Raw genomic sequence first — 21759 nt, 5'->3', positions numbered from 1 at the left:
TGGTCCGATATTTTTGATGTCTTTATTTTTTGTTATTATTATTTTTCTATTATTTTGGTCCTACATGGAGTAGACATTTTCCTAAGAATTAGCAAATGGCTAATAATTGTATGCTCAACTTTTCCTTTTACCTAAGTGTAGCATGAGTGCATACACAAAGAGATTTATTCCTTATTTTCTACAAGAACAAAATTGCCAACAGTTATTTGTAAATATCATGAAACAAACTTTACCAAGTGGGTTATAGAACATGGGCATACAATTTGGAATTGAAAAATTTCCACTTAAAAAGTTGAATTTTGTATTCCCTATGTGAACATTATCTGACTTAGTGTTGTATTCTGTGTTTAGAAAATGTCTTCTTAATCTTCACACCTTATGGTGGTATTTTAAAAAGAGAGCTTTAAAAATTTTGAAAGTTACTGGATGGTGAGGTAACACCCATTTCTTTAATAAGAACAAAGTTACTATAATAAAAGCCATCAGGTTTGAAATATTTTATGAAAATGTTTAATCAACTGTTTCTTTGGAATGTAGTAGTCATCGTTTGGAATTTAAGTTACAGTTCAGTTCTGTGTGGTTTTTATGCTACTCAGAGTTTGAGAATACAAATGTCATTTAAAGTTAAGGCTTCGCTGTTCATTCTGAAACAACAATTTACAAGTGTCGTATTGTCATAGAAAATAAAAATTTCTGTAAAAAAAATTTGCACAAAATTTTATGATGGTACAAAACATGAAGCAATAATATACCAGTAAAATGAAGACATTTTACTACAGAAAGTTTTATAGATTTCAATAAAGAAAAAATATGTTATTTTACACCTTTAAAAATTACAAAACAATCTAAAACAATATAAACTGAACATTTTGTAACACTGCCTTTACAAATTAATAACTTTATAAACATATAATTTTTAAATATATTTATCAGTGCAAGATACTTTAAAATTTAAAGTCGCAGTATCATTTTTCCTTGGCTGGGACAACATTTAAATTTGTTGCCTTAAAAGCAAAATCAAGTCTTACTCAATGCTTTTCTCTTGGTGTGATAATAAGAACTGAATGAATGCCTTTGGGGACAAAAAACTATTCTTCTTTCTTGGTGATCAATACTTGCCTGGAACAGAAAGGCATTCTCAATCTAATTAAACCAAGATGAATGGACTGTTCCATCCATGATGCAAATGTGACTCCCAACAAATGTATTTGAGTGAGACCTACAGCAATGTAGGAAAGGAAGAAGGTCTAAAAACTCTTATTACAACATGGCATGACAAGGTACACCAAAACAATACAGCTTCTCTGGCTTAACTCACATGCTGCCTCTATGATTTTTCCTACTCTGTGCTGTTAGCGGCTTCAGCTTTGCTAGTCTGAGGCAGGCTTTTTCTTTGTAAGCCATAGAAGTTTCTAAAAGGTTTGTTCAAGTCTATTTGAGGTGGGGGGGGTTGCTGTTGAATGGATGTTCAAAAATGTTTCTTCTCACTTTACATGCCCTTCCACTATTATCTTAAAATAACTCACCAACAACCATCATTTATTTATAGTTTCTTTCTTAAATTAACTATTTTCCTGTCCACTTCTCTTTTCTGACTCAATAGCAAAACAAGAGGGTTCTCACGGGTTATTTTTGCATACTTGTATGTAAAAATTTCATGATTTTTTATATTTGGAAGCTATTATTCTGTCCTTCCTTTGGGTCTCATGTGAAAACCAATTAGTATTATTCTTCCCTCAACCAATCACTGTTTGCATTAAACCCAAACATTTCTACCAAACATTAGTCAGATCAAAATAGACAGAAAAATGGCTTTTGGAAAAAAGATACTGTCACTTTAACCAGTTGACAAGAAAGCCAAAGTTAGACTTTGGAGGGCAAGGTTAGGAATTTCCCTTAGTTATTTACTTATTTATTTATTTTTAAACATAAAATCTAGTAAAATTGTTTGCCATTACCAGCCGGTTAAAGCTGCAAGTTTCTTTTCTGGATAATGGCAAATGCTTAAATTCTAAGAGAGAGAAAAAGACAGAGAGCTAGGAGAGAAAGCGCAGAGTTTACATTTGAAAATACATTCCATATGAAAGAACGATAAGAGAGAATATTGCAGCTTTATACAAAAGGGTCAAGAGACATGAAATTGAACCACAGAAAAAGCAGAACGATTAAGCCACGGTGCCAAGTCTTCAGAGCCCTTGCCTTCCCGGGGGGCTGACGTCTGCACTAAAATATACTTTCTTAGTCAGTGGGCCGCCAGGGTTTGATGAAAGATTAGGGCTTTCACCAGCGGGAAACAGAGTGGGTCGCTAATGCAACACAATGAACCAGTACAAACAAAAAGGCACTTGAGAGGACACAGACTAGCCAGTGCCAAGGACTTCTGTGGTGGCGGTCAGCAGTACACCCAGTTACCTGCCAGTAGAGTTTGGTGATGGCACGATTTCCTGTATGGAGTTCACAAGCACAATATTTAGTACAACACTGGAAAACATCAAGAAAATGTGACGGTATTGCTTCATAAACAGAGCTGACACGCTATATCGGTACGGAGGCTACAGTGCTTTGAAAAAAAAATCCTAATCCTCCTTTGCTTCTGCACACCGGGGAAATTATACACAGGACTGACTTTGGGAGTCCACTGAAGTGCAGGCTAATATATTCTGGGCACTGGGCTACCGGTCGTACATCCATCAGAAGGGCCCTGCAGAATACATTTGGTGCCAGCATCTCGGATTCTGCACAGTTTCCAAAAGAGAAGCCATCAAAGGAAGAGGAGAGAGAGGAGGGGAGGCAGGGAGAGTCGAAATGAATCTTTAAGTCCATCTTACTTGGTCTCAACACCAGCATCTGATTATTCAAATTAAACCAACAGAAGAAGCTCACTGTACATGATTGCGATTGTGAACACAGCTCACCGTTCCTGTCTGTCGGCCATACTCATCGAAGCTCCTGAGAAAAGCCTGGCTCAGTGTCATCAATGCACTTTCCAGCCTGTCCATGAAAGCAGATGACAGTCCCCAGCACGCTCAATCATGTCCCCACTTCTACCCTCTGCCCGACTTCATGCTTCTGAATAGGAACTCTGTGTGTTCAGTTTGTCTTTTTTCAACTTCACTCCATCCACGAGTTCAAAGTTGTAGTTCTCCAGGGCAGACAAGTTTCTATCTGACATCCCGTTGTGCCAGCAGGCGCAGTAGAGCACAACCCCACACACGGCGCCCAGGAGGACCCCCAGCGCGCTCATGGCTATGATGGTGATGAGGATGGGGTCCAGGGTCTTCAGCACATTGCCTGGCTTCCGAGAGATGTTCTTGTCCCCTTCTCCCTCACCCTCGTATCCTGGAGTGCTCCCTGCAGAGAGAAAAGTGGCTCTGTGAGCACTGTGGCTGGTCGCGCCAGATGAGAGCAGACAGAGATAGAGGAGAAGACAAACCTGAGTCAGTCACATACTCCTGTGGCGCCTGTCAGGTTGAGGGCACAGTTAGGGACGGAGGTGTGGGAGGTGAGGGAGTGGGATTGGGATCTATAGCTCAGCACATGGGAACTGAGGCTCCTATTCTGATTGGATTCAGACTCTATGCAATTAACTTTGTGCTAGGCTATAATCTGTGTCTCTAGTCCTAGGTCAAACATGTGGCCACTGAGCTTTGCAAAATGCTTCACCGTCCATTTGTTTCATGGGGAGAAGGGCTAATCATTCCCTGTGCAATGTCTGAGCCCCAAACCAGCAAGAGGGAAGATTCTGTGTTCCTGAAAACACACACATGCTCACTGTCCTATGTGGAGAACCCACATAAGTGGTTGCCCTGGCATGAGGAAAGCTGTCATGTCACACAGGCTTTCTCCAAGTCTACTGGCTTCACCCAAGGAGGGAGGAAGGGAATGCTCCCTGCTGACCGGTATGAAGGGTGCAGCTCAAATCAAAGGGCCGTGTCTGTGCCATGCTGAAGGGAAGATGCCCTGGAGATGGTCACACTGCTCTGCAGCTGTCCACTGGGGACGTGTTTTCTTTAGAGTGGAGCATGAGAAATTAACATGGGAGCGGTGAGCCTCATTACCTGGACCAGAAACAGAACTGAAATGTTCATGTGCAGCATGGGTAGTGTTTACTTAATAGTGTTCTGATCAACAAATATTCCAGGCAACGGGAACTAAAAATATGCTCTGTGCATCTCTAAATGGGAGAAGCAGGTTTTGGGGGCACATTAATAGTCTCTCCCTTGCTGAAACAGTGTTTTGAAATGACTTCTAATAAAGTTTATGTCTCTGTGTGGGCTGGGGAATGTGCTAATATTTGCAATAGCACAATGCTGTATTTATCTGTGAAGTTCATGGCTGGCCACACAATAGGACCCCATTTCCGCTGGCAACAGGTAGTGATGCACAGTGATGATTTGGGGTAGGTATCCAAGAATCCACGGTGCTGTGTATGAGGTACAGAGAATGGGAATTCTCTGTAGAATGTACTAATGCTTCAGTAAATAATTATCAGCGTTGTTATCACTATCATCAGAAAATTGGGATTCCAGTAGAGGAAGGTGGGAAAAGAAAGATTAAACACAATGGATTATCAGAAAACATTGGACTCTTGTCTCTCAAAGATCTCACATGGGAATAAATAATACCAGGCTGAGCCAAGACTGATTAAATGTCTTGCATCTGATCACGAAGCAGGGTCAAGTGAAACACATTTCAGAGTTAATGAGAGTCAAGTCCAAGGCCACCACCTAATTAGCTACATTTCTTAAGCTGCAGCCTCATTATCTGTAAAATGGGGGTGAATAGAGCTGTATGAGATTTAAGTGAGATAATGTATGCAAAGTATGTAGAAAGTACTAATGCTTCAATAAATCCTTATCAGTGTTGTTGTCACTATCATCAGAAAATTGGGATTCCAGTAGAGGAAGGTGGGAAAAGAAAGATTAAACACAATGGGTTATCAGAAAACATTGGACTCTTGTCTCTCAAAGATCTCACATGGGTATCAACCAGGCACAAAAATTTGAGTTAGTTTCAAATTATTGTATGAAGATAATCCTCACCAGTTTGCATAATTATAAAATGAGAGTGTTTCACTTGATTTAAGTAGTGAAGCTCAGGCAGTGGAAGGGCCAGCCACTCCTCCCTGTCATCCTGTCGGAGTCTGCCGCATTTCATGGGCAGCTGGGGAAAGATGCTCAGTTACAAAATCCAATCTTAAGCACCGCCCCCACCCCAGGCCTTGGGCACAGGTGTTTATCTTACTGAACTGCCTTGACAGGTCAGGGTATGTGAATTTATTCACAAACATAATGAAAGCCATAGGAAATATTAAAATTGGTCAGCAATTTTACCTGTTTCATCAATTTTAATTTCTGGGTTCTTTTTATCCAGGTCAGCCGGTTCTGACAAGCCAAACAAAATGGAAAGAGATATTTGAATGGTCAACAAAATGCACTGCACACAAACTACACAGACCCTTGCACACATGCACACATGTGTGCAGACACGCCTCTGTGGGGTTCCTTTGGAGTTTTTAGTGGACTCTGAATCCAGGAAACAACTCTCTTGAGTGACAGAGTCCATGTGCAATGATTACAAAGCTGGTGACCTGGGAGCAGAGCACTTCCTTGCAGGCATCACGCAGAAATCCAGGCAGTGCGGCGGTTAGCAGAGTGTGTTGTTTTAGAAGAGAGCATGGTGGAATGCGGGAATCATCTGATGAAAATGGGGGAAAGAAGTGGGGTTGGACCCACGGCTACCAGGCTGTAGTGTGCAGAGATTGGCTTCCTACGTGTGTGGGGTGTTCATTTGACTTCCCAAATAGCACAGTTCTTTCACACAAGAAACAGAATCCTGTGTATTATTGAATGGCAATAAACAAATTAATATAATAAAATCCCAGTGTCCCTTATTGGACTGAGTACAGTCCTGGTGGTCCGCAGCATTTAGAATAGTATCAAACACATAGCAGATGTTTTAATGAATATTTGTTGCATAAATGAATGAATAATAGTGGAGACTCTTAGTCCATCCACGGCTAGATGCATAAGAACATGTATCTGATAAATAATTTATTATCTTTAACATCTTTTTGTAGGTGCAGCCATGCAGATGTACGCTTCAATGGAGCTCCACTTGTGACTTTGTGACTACAAAGCCTGGCGGCACCTGCAGCTAGGTAGATGGGTCACACAAAAGGGGAAGGGCTTGCGGAGCTCTCGTCATCTGTATTCATCAGGCATGCTGCTCTGCGCATATGTAACGCCTGTTGAATTGAACTGAATTTTATTTCTCTGTTTTAGTCCACGCAGTTTGTCTCACATCCCCCAAACATCACTAATACCACTCTCCCCTTAGAATGGCAAAACAATAATGATATTCCATATACCGTGTAATTACATGAAGTGCACATTTTAATTACAGTATGGACTTGGGTGTGGGCAATTTGTAAAGTGGTTACAACTGAAATTTTTTATTTTTGTACCAGGAATTGAACTCAGGAACTTGCGCTTGCCAAGCAGGAGCTTGTGCCACTGAGCTATACCTTTTGCCCCGCAACTGAAATATTAAGCTGTATCATTTTTTGCAAAGATTTGCTAAGCAGTGTGGAATTAGAGATTTCTTTACGTAAATGCAAAGCAGGCCTTTATTCAACTGTTTTTTTTTTTCAAATTTCTCCAATTGACCTTATCAAATTATTGCCACTTTAGGAATTACATATATTCAATACATTGTATAATAAAATCTCTTTAAATTGCTGAAAAGACCATGAACCTATTACAGCCAACAGGCCTCCTTTATCCTAAACTTGCCCAATAGGCTTATTCCATCTTGTTATAATTAACATCCTATTATGTAATGATATATAACAAAAGTTTAAGTGTAGCAAATGGAGCTTAAGACTAATTACTGTGCTATTACACTGCCATTAGTGATGCTATTTGTAATTATATATCAAGAACTAGGGAATATGAATTGGTTTTTCATGTGGGATCTTTATCCATAGAGCACCACACCCGGGAAGACCAACTCTGTAATTCTAGACAAAGTCCCTGCATTTCATTTAGCTTTTTAAGTCATGTCAGTTATCTTTAGAGTAAGAAACATCTACTTATTTGCAATAAAGCAAAGAATGTTGCTTTCTATGATTCATTAACAATGTAATCTTCATTAAATTCACTGTGATCAAAATTTTCAAAGGCCTGCTGTTCTGTTTATACACTCAGATATTTGGAATTATCCAGATGTCTGAGATTTCCTCTTCTCATCAAAATATTTTGGTATGCCAGACAGAGCTTGTAAACCGAATCTTCCTGCTTTGCTATGATCTCTGGATTCTGTGTTTATTTATAAAATTTTGTAGGTATCAATCAGCCATTCTACATGGAGTAGATTAGGTGATGCAGTACGTTAAGGTCAACAGAACTGATTTTTATGCCCTGTTACACCAGAATGTGCATTTCATATATTGAAGCCCACACTGAAATTTTGAGTCTCACATGAGCAAGACAAAGACCAGCACATGGAAAGAACCTTGCCTTGGGCGTGTGTTCCCCTGCTCTCTACATCAAACGTATACTTACTCTCACAGTCTTCTTGCGCAATGTGGTTATTAATACTAATGTCATCTACCGCAATCCCGCCAAGGTTTCCTCTTCCGATTTCGCCCTCGAAAATCACCTAATAAAATGAAAGCATTTGCTAGTATTTAGATTCTCATCCAAAGGGCACTGTTTACAAATGCTGGTTCAGCTGAAGCTATGGCACCTAAATTAAGCTCCCGAGACTGTGTATAAACAGACATTTCACTCGTCAATCCATACCAGCTGCCTGGCAATGCACAAAACTTCTCCTCACATTCGTTTTTATAATATGGACATTAAAACAGGAGAAATGCAGCAAGTAAAAAGTGATACCTCATAACAGCTCAAAAATGGATTATAAAACAGCATTTTCCCTTCTTTCTCAGCAAATTAGTTTATCCCTTAATCTAGGCAATCAAGAAATATGCTATGGAGATGATCATCACTGCAGCTGATAGCTCAGGTTTGGGAAACACATGAAGTAATTGTTGGAAGAATTTCTGCATCTCATTTGGATGATCTCTCAAATATGATGCCAGTGTTTGCAAAGGCATGCCTGTCGCCAGCCTAGGGAAAGGGACATACCTGATAAAGCTTCAGAGATTTATGAAGCAAGACACGCCCTTCCTTCCAGTGGTCGCCTTGGTGTCCCATGGCCACCCAGACCAGCTGATCATACTCCTCTGGCTTCTGGTAGTGCAGTTTGACCCTCAGTGTGCCGACGTGCGAGCCAGACATGTGGTACCAGAAGGTCATGCAGTGGGCGGAGTTCTGGGAATAAACCACGGGGCTCACCAGGCGGGCCACTTTGCCCCTCTGATTTTCATCAGCTTGGGAGTAGATGAAGTTGCCATCTCCTGCTGTGGCAAAAAACTGTGTTAGGGAGAGTGGCCAAATGTAGGATGACCCTTTTGTCTCTTTCGGGTTCCACCAATCAAAATTCCTCCCTTGAGCTGAGCACCACACACCGAAATATGTGGTGGAAATAGTAGTTTACAGGGGATCAGTGTAGGTACCTACGGCCTGACTCCACACTTCTGTGAGTGGACTTTGATCGAAGGAAAGCTGTGAGGCAGGCCCAGCCTGGAGAATCCTTATGGGGAGCACCCGTCACATGGACACAGGTTATGACTCCGGTTAGCCTGACCACCATCAAAGGCAGACTAGAGGCTCAGCCTGCACCGGCTGAGTAGAGAGTGTTTGTTGGGAAACCTACTCTGATGCAGGTTTAAGACAGTCTCAGGAGCACCCACGTGGACAGAGGTGTTAGATGGACTAATTTAGATGTTTTTCTTCTTCTTCTTCTGAATAGTGGGATGCCTAGATGGTTGATGGTGCTTTGGTCACTAGATTGCTTGGTAATTATATACTTAACATTTTCGCCAAATAATCTATCAATCTTTTGTTTGCAAATTCCACCTATTGTTCCTTTAGTGTATGTTAATTGTCTATGAATTCCTCAAATGTACCCAAGAGCTTGATTTTCAGCCGTGAGCCTTGCTTCCCTTCAAAGTGCTTCTGGTTCAAGGAGAAGCATGGCAGCATTTCCGAGGCTCATTAGCCTGTGCCACTTTGGCGATGTCTGTACTTGCTGAGCCACGAGGGCTGATTCTTGGCTTCACTTTTAATTACCCCCACTGGGAACATTTCCTCCTGCCTCCACCTAGTCCAAACACAACTCGTGTTTCAGTGTTTGTTCTGCAAATAGAAATCACCAGCTCTGATGCCTCACCTGATGTAAGTGTGAGTGCGAAGCCCAGGCCTCAGCGGGCAGTGGGATGTTTTGCTTGCTGCCCTACAGGCTTGTGTGTCTATGAGGTATTTTCTCACTGTGAGTATATGGGACACATCCTCCTGTCTGATGGTCTGTGTCCACAGTGTCCATTCAGAAGTGGGTGGCTATGGGGGTAGCCTTCTCCCTTACCTGGTTGCCCACCAGCTCCCACTAGAATACTCTTATTAAAACCAATGGGTAGAGCCACGAAAGAAGGGTGGAAACAAGTCACAGCTCCTGCGGTATGAAAGCTACATAGTAGATCTCTTTCAGTCTCTCCCCTTGTGGAGTGTCCTCTTTGTCCCAGCTGACTATCACTCTTAGGATTTCTTCTGCCCTACAAATATACCAAGCTTGGTCATCTGCTTGCATGACACAACCACTGAAGCATACACCCCTCAGGCCCCTGCTCCCTGAGTCTCATGGGAAAAGGCTGAAGGTGGCCATGCTGCATAAGGGAAATGTCCACTGAGCCCGTTTGCTGAAGTTCCTTTAGACTGGCCAGAGAACAAATAGTCAAGAGGAGACAGTGGACATGAGAGAGAGAAGAGCCTCACAGCTCTGTCCTGCTGCCACCTTGGTCTGCTAACAATCTGCTCTGTCACTCCTCTGCTTGAAATTCCTCAGTGGTTCTCCACTGCCTCCAGCCCAACCATAATTTTTCACAGCACAAATGCCACAAATCCAAATGCTACACATAAAACATATTTTGAAACCACCCCACTTGTAAGCCATTAAAACAAGGCTAGCTTGGCTGACCCCTAGGACAGAAACCCTTTCTCTGACTCCTCCTGTGTTACCTTTTACCATCGCAGCTCACCTTAGTCATGGATGCCCTAGCCCAGCTGCATGTAAGGGCTTCCCATCCACAACCAGTCTGTGAGGTCCTCAGGGCTAAGGATGCCCCGCTTTATACAGTCAGCCCTGGGGATCTGCAGGACATTGGTTATAGGACCCCAGGGGTACAAAATCCAGCTCAGTCCTCTTAGACACAACGATGTAGTACAATTGTCCTGCCAAATCCATGAGTGGGAAATTCATCAATTCAACTAAGCTCAGACCATATACACATCTATAGCTCTCTACATGTTTATCTATATGTTTATACATAGAGAGATATACTGAACATGTGTCATTTTTCCATAAATAATGTGATTTACAAACTATTCATGTAGTGTTTATAACATATCAGGTGTAGGTTTGATGAAATATTATGCCACTTCATATAAGAGATTATAACATCTGGGATCCTGGAGGCAAACTCCTGTGAACACAGAGGGACTCACTACTGAATTTACATATAACCTACATACTTCCTCCTTATACTTTAAATTATCCTAGGTTACTTTTAATATCCAATGTAATGTAAATGCTGTGTAAATAGTTGTTGTACTGTATTGTTCGGAGGATAATGACAAAGAAAAATCTGTATGTGTTCAGTAGAGATGGAGTAGAGATTTATTTTTGGGTATTTTTGATCTGAGGTTATTTAAATCCATGGATATGGTACCCATAGATACAGAGAGTTGACTGTACCTGAATTTCCAGGGCTCAGCATAGCATCAGCCATGTCAGAGAGCTACTCTAATAAAGAGCTACTTGTTCGGTGAGCCAGGGAAAGAGGCTTGATTTGAGGAGTCTTCCATAAGGAGGGACATGGTTGCCTTCTTAGAGGTCAGATCGAAAAAACCAAGTGGGCTTCCCTTAAATGCAGGATGGAGTATTTTACCTAAATAGTAGTAATTAAAAAGCTTCAATGTCTGATTTGCAAAGCTCCGACAATATTATCAAAAAGTGCCACCTACGCCCTGATGCTCTCTGTGTGTGTGAGCTGTGCTACGGGCTCCTTTCAGCCACACTGTCTCCCTCCACAAGCCCCTGCTTTGCAGACGCCCGGCTGCCTGTCCCTCTCAGCCTCTCAGATGATTGCGCGTCTTGTTCTGCAGAGGCGCTTTCTAGTCTGGGCAGACCTGGCACGGCAGCCAAGTAAATCTGGGTGGCTGGAGAACAAAAGAGCCAAATCCTTCTGAATGAATCACACTTCTCAGCTGCTCGTCTAAGACAAGCCCTCCTTTTCGGATACCCAACACATAAAGTGCTGATATTTTCCCTTTCAGGGGCTTTATCACAGTTCTGGGTCAAGAACTCTGTCTTCATTTTCTCAATTAGCACTTTACTTCTGCAAGCCTTTTAGCTTTTGTCTCTGGCTAACATAGCTTTTAACCTCCTTTGAATGTCAGATCCTACCGAGCCATTTTCCTTCACTTTGCATCAATTTTTCCACCATTACTGCCTTCATTTCAGCTAATTGCATTTAGTTAATTTGATGCCATTTATATGTACAGTGCCATTTACAGTCAAAGTATTTTAAGTTTTCTAAAACTGCTTGTCTTAAGATTCAATGGAAAGTGTCTCAGGATTGAAGGAGTCCAATTTCATCCAATTTCCTTGTCATTCTCATTAGGCGGGGAGGTAGCCGTGGTGGAAGGAGGCTTATTCAGCCTATTTAATGGTTCTGTTCACTGGGAGAAAGGGAACAACAAAATGGGAAAGGCGTGAAGTACACTCTGCCCGGCCATTAGCCCAGAGACCCAGTCCTCCTGAGTGTGGGTGTGGAGAGAGTGGAATGTGATTTCTCAGCATTCGCATATGCACCTCTGGGGACCCTCTGGGTGGCTGCTATCAGAGTAGGCAGTCCACCGTGTCACTGAGAAGGGTAGGAATGTGTGGGTCAGAGGTTGTGAGTGTGTGTGTGTGTGTGTGTGTGTGATTTTTTGGCAGGACACTGCTGATTTTTTTATATGGTGCATCAAGTTTGGTGATGGAGTTTCTAGGTGGAAAATAGGATGCAGGTGGAATAAAAAGCTTCCTGGAGCATCCTCCAGCTCCCTTTGTCCCCCAACTCCTTCCCACTATCACCAGTTAATCTCAGAAGGAACATAAAGCAGGGGAGGGACGGGCTGTGAGCCGGGGTGTGGTGAGGTTTCTGTCTGCTCAGAGGAAGTGGGTTAGATTTAAAAATCTCTCCTCTAAAGAGTAAGAATCTCACTCTACTTTGTTCCACTTCTACTTCAGGGGGAAAGAGAGCGAGCATTAGGCTCACTTGTTTCTTTCGTGGTAAAATAAATTACATGATATGTGCCTGGATATATATTAATCCAGAGTCAGGGATGACAGAGACAATTAATCTAGAGTCAGTGATGATAGAGATTCTCATGATTTAATCATTATTGAAGCAGAGTTATGTACATATAATGTTCATTATCTTTTTTATGCTATTGGATATATTTAAAATAGCCCTTAATTAAAAGTCCAGATAAAGTATAGAATGAGCCCGAACTCATCCATCCTTGCTTAGGTTGCTGTTGTTCAGTGATGCCAATCAGCATTCCTCATATTTTCCCTAAGCCTGTCTCTACTAGGGAAAGAGACCTTGTTCATTCCAAAGTGCAAGCATGAACAAGTACTTGTTATATTTTCTTATGCCACTACATTCACAGGTACCAGAAACCCTCCTCAGGGACACCACCTCCAATGCAAAGAGGATTTGCCAGACCCAATGCCACTGGGCCCTCCCCGTACCTGTGTGGTCCTGGATGGGTCCTGTCTTGCTGGTGAGCACGCTCCACTTGAGTTGCACTTGGCTGTCGTGTTCCCAGTGACAGAATGTCTTGTGAGAGCCCCAGCCAAACTCACAGTTAAAACCATATGTTGGAAACTCTTCAGTGGGTGGGGAAGGAAAATAGAGACAAGCAGAGAAAGACAAATTTAATCATTCAGGGTCAAAGAGGCCTTCAATACATTCATGGACAGTACAATTTTTATAACTTCATGTCTGTTTCAAAAATTCTGGGAAAGCCACAAAATCCAGGATTACCAAGAAACCAACTGATGTATAGCGATGTCAAAATACTTGCAAAATCACATTTAGTATTATTATGTTTTATTTTGTCCAGCTTTAAAAAGATTATGGACTGCCTGTCAAATTGGGTTTACATAAAATTTCCAGGAAGGCTACTTTCCAAGGCACGTATATTGCATCTGCAGCATTTTCCCTGCTTCTACCATATTTGACATGAAAGATACTCTGTTCTTGAGGATGAATCATAGAAACTGATATCCATCAATGAAAAGAATCTTATTAGAGATTGACCCATGGCCCTCAAAAGTCTGCAGTTGTGACTTGGCAGGATGCCTTAGGCTGCAGGCGCTCTATTCTGCTATAGCAGCTGATGTTTTAGGGCCTCGGTGTCAGAAGTCTCTGAAGCATTTCCTTAAGATTATATATATTTTTTCTTCTGAGCTTTTCCATCAGGTCAATTAACTGAAAAATACATTTCTGCTTTTTTGGTGAATTTCTAAATTTGCATATAAATTATTCTCTCCACTTAAAACCTCAATGCAAGGTCATATAAAGCCAAAGCACATTTAAATAGCCATCCATTTACATTTTTTTAATCTTCAAAATGCTTCCATTGGAAGCTGGAAAGAAAGCCCGAATGGAAGTGCAGGCGTGATTTAATCTGTGGGTCCCACACGGTGCTATCCGGCTCTGGTGTTTGTTAAGCCTCATAGGCTTATTTTCTTTTATTTAACCTCAATTTTGAGAGGAGCTTGACCTTTTAAGTAAGAGAAAAATGAAATCCTTGATATCCAAAAACTTGTTTTGGTAAAAGTAATCAAATAATAAAGACAATTCTAAAAGGTGAAATTCTTGTATGTCTGTGCCGCCCGCTCCTTCCCTGAAATGGGGAGCACACAAAAGCAGCGGTTTTCTCTAAGGAAGGAGGCCTTACTTCTCACACTGTGTCAACAATCCACCAGATGGCAGCATTGAGACAGACAGAACAAGGGGAGGGTGTCCGGCCAACTGAGTCGAAGGCTCTGGAACAATTTCCGTGTGAATAAGGAAAGTCTGGTATCACGTGCTGCCTTAGAGTCAGGCTGAGACCAGACTCGTTTTGAGCTTTTCTTTCACTTGCCCAAGTGTTTAACACAAAATATCTTGTTTTTCCTTCTGCCTGGTTTCCACCACCTTCCCACATTTACTGCACAGATCAGGAGGATTTACCTAAAAGTTTTTTCAAGCACAAGTGCCAAAGGCAGTTGTGGAAAGAACCCACCATATGGATGGTCACAACTAAGCTGAATGGATTCTTCCAATAATAAAGTGACCTCCAATAAGAGTCACAGAGACAGTATGGGACAGTGAAGCAGGTTACGAGATGTATTCAATGTACATGCATTCAATTAGTGCAAGAAAGCTCTATTTCATAGCTGTAGTGTCACCAAAGAGGCATATTTCATGTTTAGTCTGTCATGAGCAGGAAAGGAGTCTTCGTACGGCATGAGAAACTCTTCAGAATTCACCACACTTTGGTGAGCACTGTTCACAGTCAAGTGAGCACTGACGGAATGGTTGAGCAATCTTGGATGTCAATGTCCACAGTCCTGAAATGTCCTGTTGCATAATCTTGTGTTAGAAAGTGTTAATACTGGACAATGTTAATGTGGGCATGGTTTTGATTTTTCTCCTGAAATGTACTTTACAAGACATACACACAGGAGGGCAGAAAGCCATTATAGCACACACATTTCTGGTTCTATCTGCTTTGTTAATACATTAAATTTACTCTGCAGTATAGGAAACCACATCATCCATTATTTTCACCTGCTAATATTTTGATGATATTGGAAAGTATATATACTTGGATATTTTTGTAATAATGAGGAAAGGAAATGGCTTTTCCTAGAAAGGTGTTTCCGGTACTTCTCCTTACTAGAGGAACAAGAGTCCATCTTTATCTTCCAGTACCCTTTTCAATCCTAAGAATTTAAAGGAAAACTGCTCTAAGTTTTGTACTTTACTCCTCTTTTATCTTCATGTCTCGTGCATATCACTTACAGCCATCTTGTTTGTTTAAAAGAAGTGTTGTTAAATCAGTGCATTTTGTGGGGGGAGCTTAGTGTTGACAGTGCAAACCTTTGTGGAAAGGCAGCTAAACATAAACTACCCATAAACATTTAGAGGAAGGAGAAAAGGAAAACCAGAAAGGGAGGAAGCGAGAAGGGAAGAAGGGGAAGAAGAAAGGGGAGAGAAAGCATACGAAAAATGGACAAAGAAAGTAAACATATGATGACTGACCTTTAAATTTTCAAAATATTACTCAAACCCTGGGGCTGCATACAATTCTCATTAAATTCAATGGGAATAATCTGGGAAAACATCCCTTCTTGACTCTTAAAAATAGCAGGAAACAATATTCTGAACTTTAAACAAATTTATAGCCCCTGTGAGTGAGCACCAGCTGTACTTGTTGCAGCCATCTTGCCCACAGTGGAGTCATTAGTGCCATATATGTGCAAGGATTGAATTTTAAAATCTGTATTCGAAGTTCTACAGAGTGCATTCACTGCTGACTCATAGACTGGTGCTTCCGTTCAAACAGATTTGAATGCTGAGGCCCACACAATCATAGGTTACAAACACACCAGGAGCAGTTTCGGGGATGTCTGAAGAGCCTGGGAGGGCAGAGCCCCTGGAGAGATCTGATTAAGAATCTAGGGTGCTCATCAATTGCTGTCTTTCATGCATCTTATTGTAATCTATGAGTATTATATACCCATTGAGTTTATTATATTGGTAAAAATCCTTACAATGAAATCTTTAGATTCTGCTTGAGTCTATAATGGCTTCAGCCAAACTGAATTACACTGAACATTTAGGGGTTTGATTTGCTGCTGCTTGTGAAGATGCACAAAGATGCTCCTGGAACAGTGCGGACCAAAGCATCAGTTAGGTGCACTTGACCACAGTGGGACCACCCGGACTTAGGCAGCAAAAGATGGACCACTGACTCAAAGCAGCCTTGGGTCCTTCGGAAGGCTGAACATTGGCTTGACCAAAAGGTGACAATGAGCAAAAGAAGGCCACATAGTCCATTAACCACCAATGGAGACATGGAGACCAGAGAATTCAGGCAAAGGAAAGACAGAAAACCAAGTTCATTCATGAAGGAGTCTACATTGCCCCGAAATTCAAATGGACCAGAGCACCTGTCAGTCAGCTGTGTGGTTTGACCTGATTTTGCTCAGAGAATGGTAGTAATAGGTCTTACAGGTTCATGCTTTGCTTCTGCCACTTGACCTCTGACCACATTAGACCCTGAGAGAGGACAGGCCCTGGAGCTCCTCTGTGAAGTCATCACATGAATGGCATGGAGGCCATGCACAGACTGAAGGTGGAAATCAGATGGAACTCTCCATTTTCTCCACAGCTGATACTCACTTTCACTTATTTTAAACAGTCTCTAGCTCTTTTAATAAGTAAGGAGGTGAGAAAGGAGTTGAAACAAATGAGCTGGCAACTTCATGGTGGCTTTAATTACCTCTCTGGCAAGAGAAGAAACTAAAATAACAGTAAAACACAAATGGCATCGTAGAACTTCAGACCTGTCTTCCCTACCCTACAGTCACAGGTAGGCAGTAGTTGCTAGCCTTTTTCCACAGAAACCCAGCGGGAGGCCTGAGGGTCCTCAGGAGAGGGAGTAGGCAGGCAGCAGCCTTGGTTTCTCTCCTGAGGTGGCTTCAGCCATCCAGGGTGGCTGCACCATTCCCAAAGGCACATTTTAGAACTTGAACAGAACTGTGTGAGATCACAGAGTTGAGGATTTAGGAGGATGTTGTTCTGATTCACTTTCTGGTGTCTGAGTGTGTCTGGGATGTGTGTCAGCAGGAATTTTGTCAACCTCAGGGAAACTTGGGGTTAAGTCCAAGGGAAAGAGAAGTTTGTTTTGTGGTTGAATCAGGCCAACGTCCTTGAAGGAAGCATACTAATTAGAGTAACTCTCTCTACTTCGAGCCTAGCCATGTAGTGTCGGACTGCTGAGGAAACACTGATACACACCACATGCCCCATTAATAAATGACTGAGGAGACCAAGGCTGAGTGAGCCCCAATAAAGGAAACAGAAGAAGCTGGGCACTGACCTGTTCACCTTGCTCTAATGACTAACTTTGAAAGCTCTGATTGCTTACACTGACTGTTTCCCTTCATGTGTGTCTGTGGGGAAGAATGTCACAGAATACTAAAAAAAACAAAGGAGACAGCGAGGAAGGCCACTGTTGAAGCAGGCTGGCCTCTGATAAACAGCACCGGGAGGGCTTTCAAAGTCCTTACGCTTCTCTATTAATAAAAGGACGAGGGGACTGCTCCCAAGGGTGCTATTCCCCCCAGTCATAAACCCTGGTTTCTTGAACCCCATTTCGTGGCACGCCCACAGCAGACGCTGTTGTAAAACTGCCAACTCCGTGGCAGGCAGAACTGACAAACTTTGCGTGTCTCGGTTTTGCAGAATTGTGATGAAAATAAATAGACTGCCGCTTGTGAGATTTCCTTCCCCTATAAGTTTGCAAACACAGTCCATGTCCTAGATGTGCTGCGTTTAAACAAAGTATGTTACTCAGCTCCTTTGGTGGCGAGCTGGGATTGTCACCATTTGGCAATTACTGATGGGGAAGGAGCTCTCGCTGCCTGCTGCATATACATGTGGACGAGAGGAGAGAATATTTATGGCTCACACTTGGAGACCAGATGCTGCTGCGCGGCATCTCTCCTTCTAGGACTTTTGGGGAACTGAAACCCAAAAACACAGCAATGCATTATTTTTGGAGGATGGGGTGCTGACAGTGGGATATGGCATCTACATTTTATATTTTAATTGATACCTGATTGTATTGTGCTATCTATGACCGTTGGTTTTTCTGTGGTCAGCACAGTGGTACCACCTGAAAAACAAAAGCAGTAACAGAAGAATAAGAAAATGGAAGACAATTTTTTATAGTATACTGTATTGTTCTATGCTGTACTGGTTATTACCCACGCATGCTCACATATATATGAGCATTACACGTCTGTCTGCTGCTTCCAGAACAACCTTCCTCTAATTCCAGTTCCAATAATTGCTTTACTGAGATTTTGCCCATCATAAATCAAGTAACAGTACTTCAAATTCAAATAACATTACTTTTTATGTAACACATTTGTCTTTTTCAAAAAAAAATTTTGAAATCAAGAAATAAACATTGTCTCTCTATATAATGTACAATAATATAGCCATCTATAATATACACACACAGTGTAGAGTGGTTAAATCAGGCTAATTAACATAAGCATTACCTCACATACTTAGCATTTTTTTGTGGTGAGAACACATAAAATCTACTCTTAGCAATTCTCAAGTATGCAATAAATCCTGACGCATTTCTTTATAAAGGGTCTGGAAGGCATACTAAGTTGGGGACTTGGTTCCAGCAGCCCTCACCGATTCCCAAACCAAATGTGGCACACAGCTCCAGCAGTGGAAGGCAAGGGCCTCTGGGTTTCCTCGGTGACTTGGGGATTAAACTTGACCTAGAGCTCTAAGCTTCAGATAGTTTCCACGGTTTCAGATATATGCCTTCGGGGGAGCTGCAAGGTTAGTGCTCACAACCTATTTTAAAACTGAAGGCTTAAAGTGGATGGCAGTGGTCCCCCTCTTTTTTCCTTTCCCCTGCTTATAGCTGTTTATTTTTCCCAAGGACAAATATTCCACCCAGTTGGTGGTTTGGAGAAGTGGAGGGAGGCAGTGCAAAAAGAAAGGGCTAAATGTTTTTTTCTCACTCCCAAGGACCTGGAAGACTGAACAAATAATACTCTGAAAATTGTGAGCTTTCAATTGGAGATTTCTTTGGAATTCCTGGTCAGGGGTCAGGGTGTTGTCTTATTGAGACTTACTGTATTTTCTCCTTCCCATATCTTAGCTCTTCCATTTTGCACTTATTGTCCTTATCCTTTTTTATTATAATTATTAGTGTGTATTAATTATACAAAATCACAAGTTGCACAGTGGCGTTTCCATACAGATATATAGTGTGCTTGGATCGTATCTACCCCCCACCCTTTGCTCTTTCCCAATGACCCCCTTTATGCTTCAGTTTTAAAGTAGTATTGTTAAACTTGCCCCAAATCACCTTGACCACTTGTTGAAATGGCAGTTTCCTCCTCACCTACCCTTCCCAGATCTAACTGGAAATCAGAAGGCCCCTGGAATCTATATTTTTTAAAGCTTTTCAAATGGGTTTTTATAGTCCACCAAACTTGGGAGACAGTGGTTTGCTCTTTATAACTTGGGTGTTAAGAAAGCCATTTGTTCTTCAGTATGCATGCCACACATATTATGGTTGCAGTCAATCTTCCTTTATCTTGAGAGATAAGGTCCTGGGCCAAGTCACAGAAGGCATGAGGTGGGCGCAAGACTTAAGATGGGAAGTCCTGGAGATAGTTATAAGGTGTAGCACTCATGTACCATCTACCAATACCATTCCATAAGGATTTATGATGCTCTTTGTTCAGGCAAGGCATATCCTACAGCTCTTATAGATCAGAAATCAGTTATATGTCTCTATCATGAATCAGAGAGCTATAAAGTTGTGCTCTTGGAATGGCCTTAGGATTTCTGCGCTAACCAGCTGCAGCCCAAAGTCTTGTTACTCCAGCGCTCCCAGTAAATATGCTGGTGAGTGGTCACATGTGTGCATGGCCTCAATAAGGCAGGCATTAGGAAGAAGGAATTATATATATTATGGGTTAGGAAGGTGAATCTATAATGGCAGAATTGGAGGACGGCCAGAATACATTAACATTCTGTTCCCTGTAGTCTTAGAGGAGAAAGATTCAAGGTGAAAATTCAGTTTTTATAACCGATATGCATTATCAGTTTTGTTATAGGTTGGGAGCCAAATTCCACTGTTGGGTACACATGGCTCCAATGTGAAATTTGGCCTTTTGGGGCCTTTGAAGCCAATTGCATTATCTAATGACTTCAAAGGCATTTGCAAATGAGTAACTTCAGAGTTGAATTTTCAGCTTGGCAAGCAAGCACAAGAAGGCAGGCTCCTCATTTCCATGCATTGGGTACAGCTCACTCAGAATTCAGTGTTGTTCATAAGTCATGAACATTTTGCTAGAGTATTTCTCCTCTTCTGTTTACAAATAGGTTACCCCCAGAGAACAAATTAATGGACATCATTCGCATTAAGGAACTAAACAATGAGAGAACATGGGTCTCCATTTCCGAATTCCCTCCCATCAGGCTTCAAGTGAGAATGCTTATGGTTTGGTTTTATTATACTGAATGTCCCAAGTTTGCAGTCTTGACAGGAAAGCCTGTGAATTAGTAAAAAAGGTGCTGATTAAGACATGAGCATAGAAAGTGCGTGTTTTGGATGTAAAGCTGTATTTGGATTAGGTGAGGTAGGCTTTTGCTCCTTGTAAACCATACGAGCACAGCCTTTTTCAGAAAAACAAACAAACAAACAAACAAACAAAAAAAACCAGCACATAGCTTTACAAAATATATATATTTTGAAAAAGGAAAAAAATCAACCTTAATATAATAAATGAATGCAAAGCATGAGAATGTCTTTTAAAATCACCTCTCCTGATGGGGGTGTAGGGTGGGCATTATTGACACCCTCAGAGCTTCTGAATATATGCATGTATTTGGAGTACTGTTGAGACAAATGTGCTAGCCTGAATAACTTTTGTGTTTTTCAGCCATGGTAATATATAGAAAAAAAATTAGGATGAAGTTTTTCTCTCTACTCAAGAAATAGTTTTGAACATTGTAGGTGAAACAAAACCTTGTACTTTTAAAGGGATGTCAGTGTTCACACTATAAATGACCCATTTTCTGTGGTTTGTGATTTAAGCCACACAAACTTGCTCCAGGCTAACATATTTGCCCTGTTTCATTCAAAGGCTTCCATTTCAATTGATTCACTCATGAACTACTGCAAAAAATGAGAAGGTTGTTTGTTCTGATTTGAGGAGTAAATCTGAAGCTTTGTTTCCAATCAATATTAACTGAATACTTTAGGGTTTTTAAAGGAAAGAACCCCTCCATAGAGCGCAATTGAAAGGGGTGCACAGTGTTCTGGCAAGCTTTCCTTCTCACGGGGAATTTCACTGCGGATTTGTGACAGGGCTCACAAGATCCTGAGGTTTGTGGTAGAGTGTTTACAGGCAACACACAGAAGGTTCTAGATCACCTAATCTGTGCAATGGTAATCTGTTTTTCACATCAGCTGTAGGGTTTCCAACTTGAACTTGACATCTTACATAGAAAATGCCTCTGCATTAATTACAGTTACTTTTGTGTCTTGTGGCTACTTATATGTAAATTTGCATTCCAAAGCCCATAGAGATGTACTGCTCATTGGTTATATAAATGTAAGAGATTATCCTGGAAATTTGGAAGAAGACAGCTTTAGCAGGTAGGGCTCCAGTGTAAACCCAGTTCATAGAACAAAATTTCTGGGCTAGAATTTTTTTTTCCCTTGACTCCATCTCAGAATGCAGAGCTCTCTAACTCCTTCAGAG

General features: G+C 41.5%; 1 protein-coding gene across 6 annotated transcripts in view; it reads right to left on the bottom strand.

The window, feature by feature from the left end:
- Positions 1–487: 487 nt before the first annotated feature.
- Positions 488–21759, bottom strand: part of Nrp1 (neuropilin 1) — a 139016-nt gene continuing 117744 nt past the window's right edge. For 2 of the 6 annotated variants that reach the window (XM_005398143.2, XM_005398145.2), the window contains exons 12-17: positions 18066–18125; positions 12922–13059; positions 8151–8425; positions 7566–7662; positions 5334–5384; positions 488–3351 (exon numbers count right to left, since the gene is read on the bottom strand). In XM_005398143.2, coding sequence (XP_005398200.1) covers positions 3062–3351; positions 5334–5384; positions 7566–7662; positions 8151–8425; positions 12922–13059; positions 18066–18125 — 911 coding nt within the window. In that variant the 3' untranslated portion in view covers positions 488–3061. The remainder of the gene's footprint in view (positions 3352–5333; positions 5385–7565; positions 7663–8150; positions 8426–12921; positions 13060–18065; positions 18126–21759) is intronic. The other 4 variants (XM_005398144.2, XM_005398146.2, XM_005398147.2 and 1 more) reach the window with 3 other exon arrangements.

The sequence above is a fragment of the Chinchilla lanigera genome, unplaced genomic scaffold (assembly GCF_000276665.1).
Source record: "Chinchilla lanigera isolate Chin_1 unplaced genomic scaffold, ChiLan1.0 scaffold00061, whole genome shotgun sequence".
Lineage (NCBI taxonomy): Eukaryota > Metazoa > Chordata > Mammalia > Rodentia > Chinchillidae > Chinchilla > Chinchilla lanigera.
The sequence above is the reverse complement of the archived record's forward strand: the minus strand, read 5'-3'. Positions and strand labels throughout refer to the sequence as shown.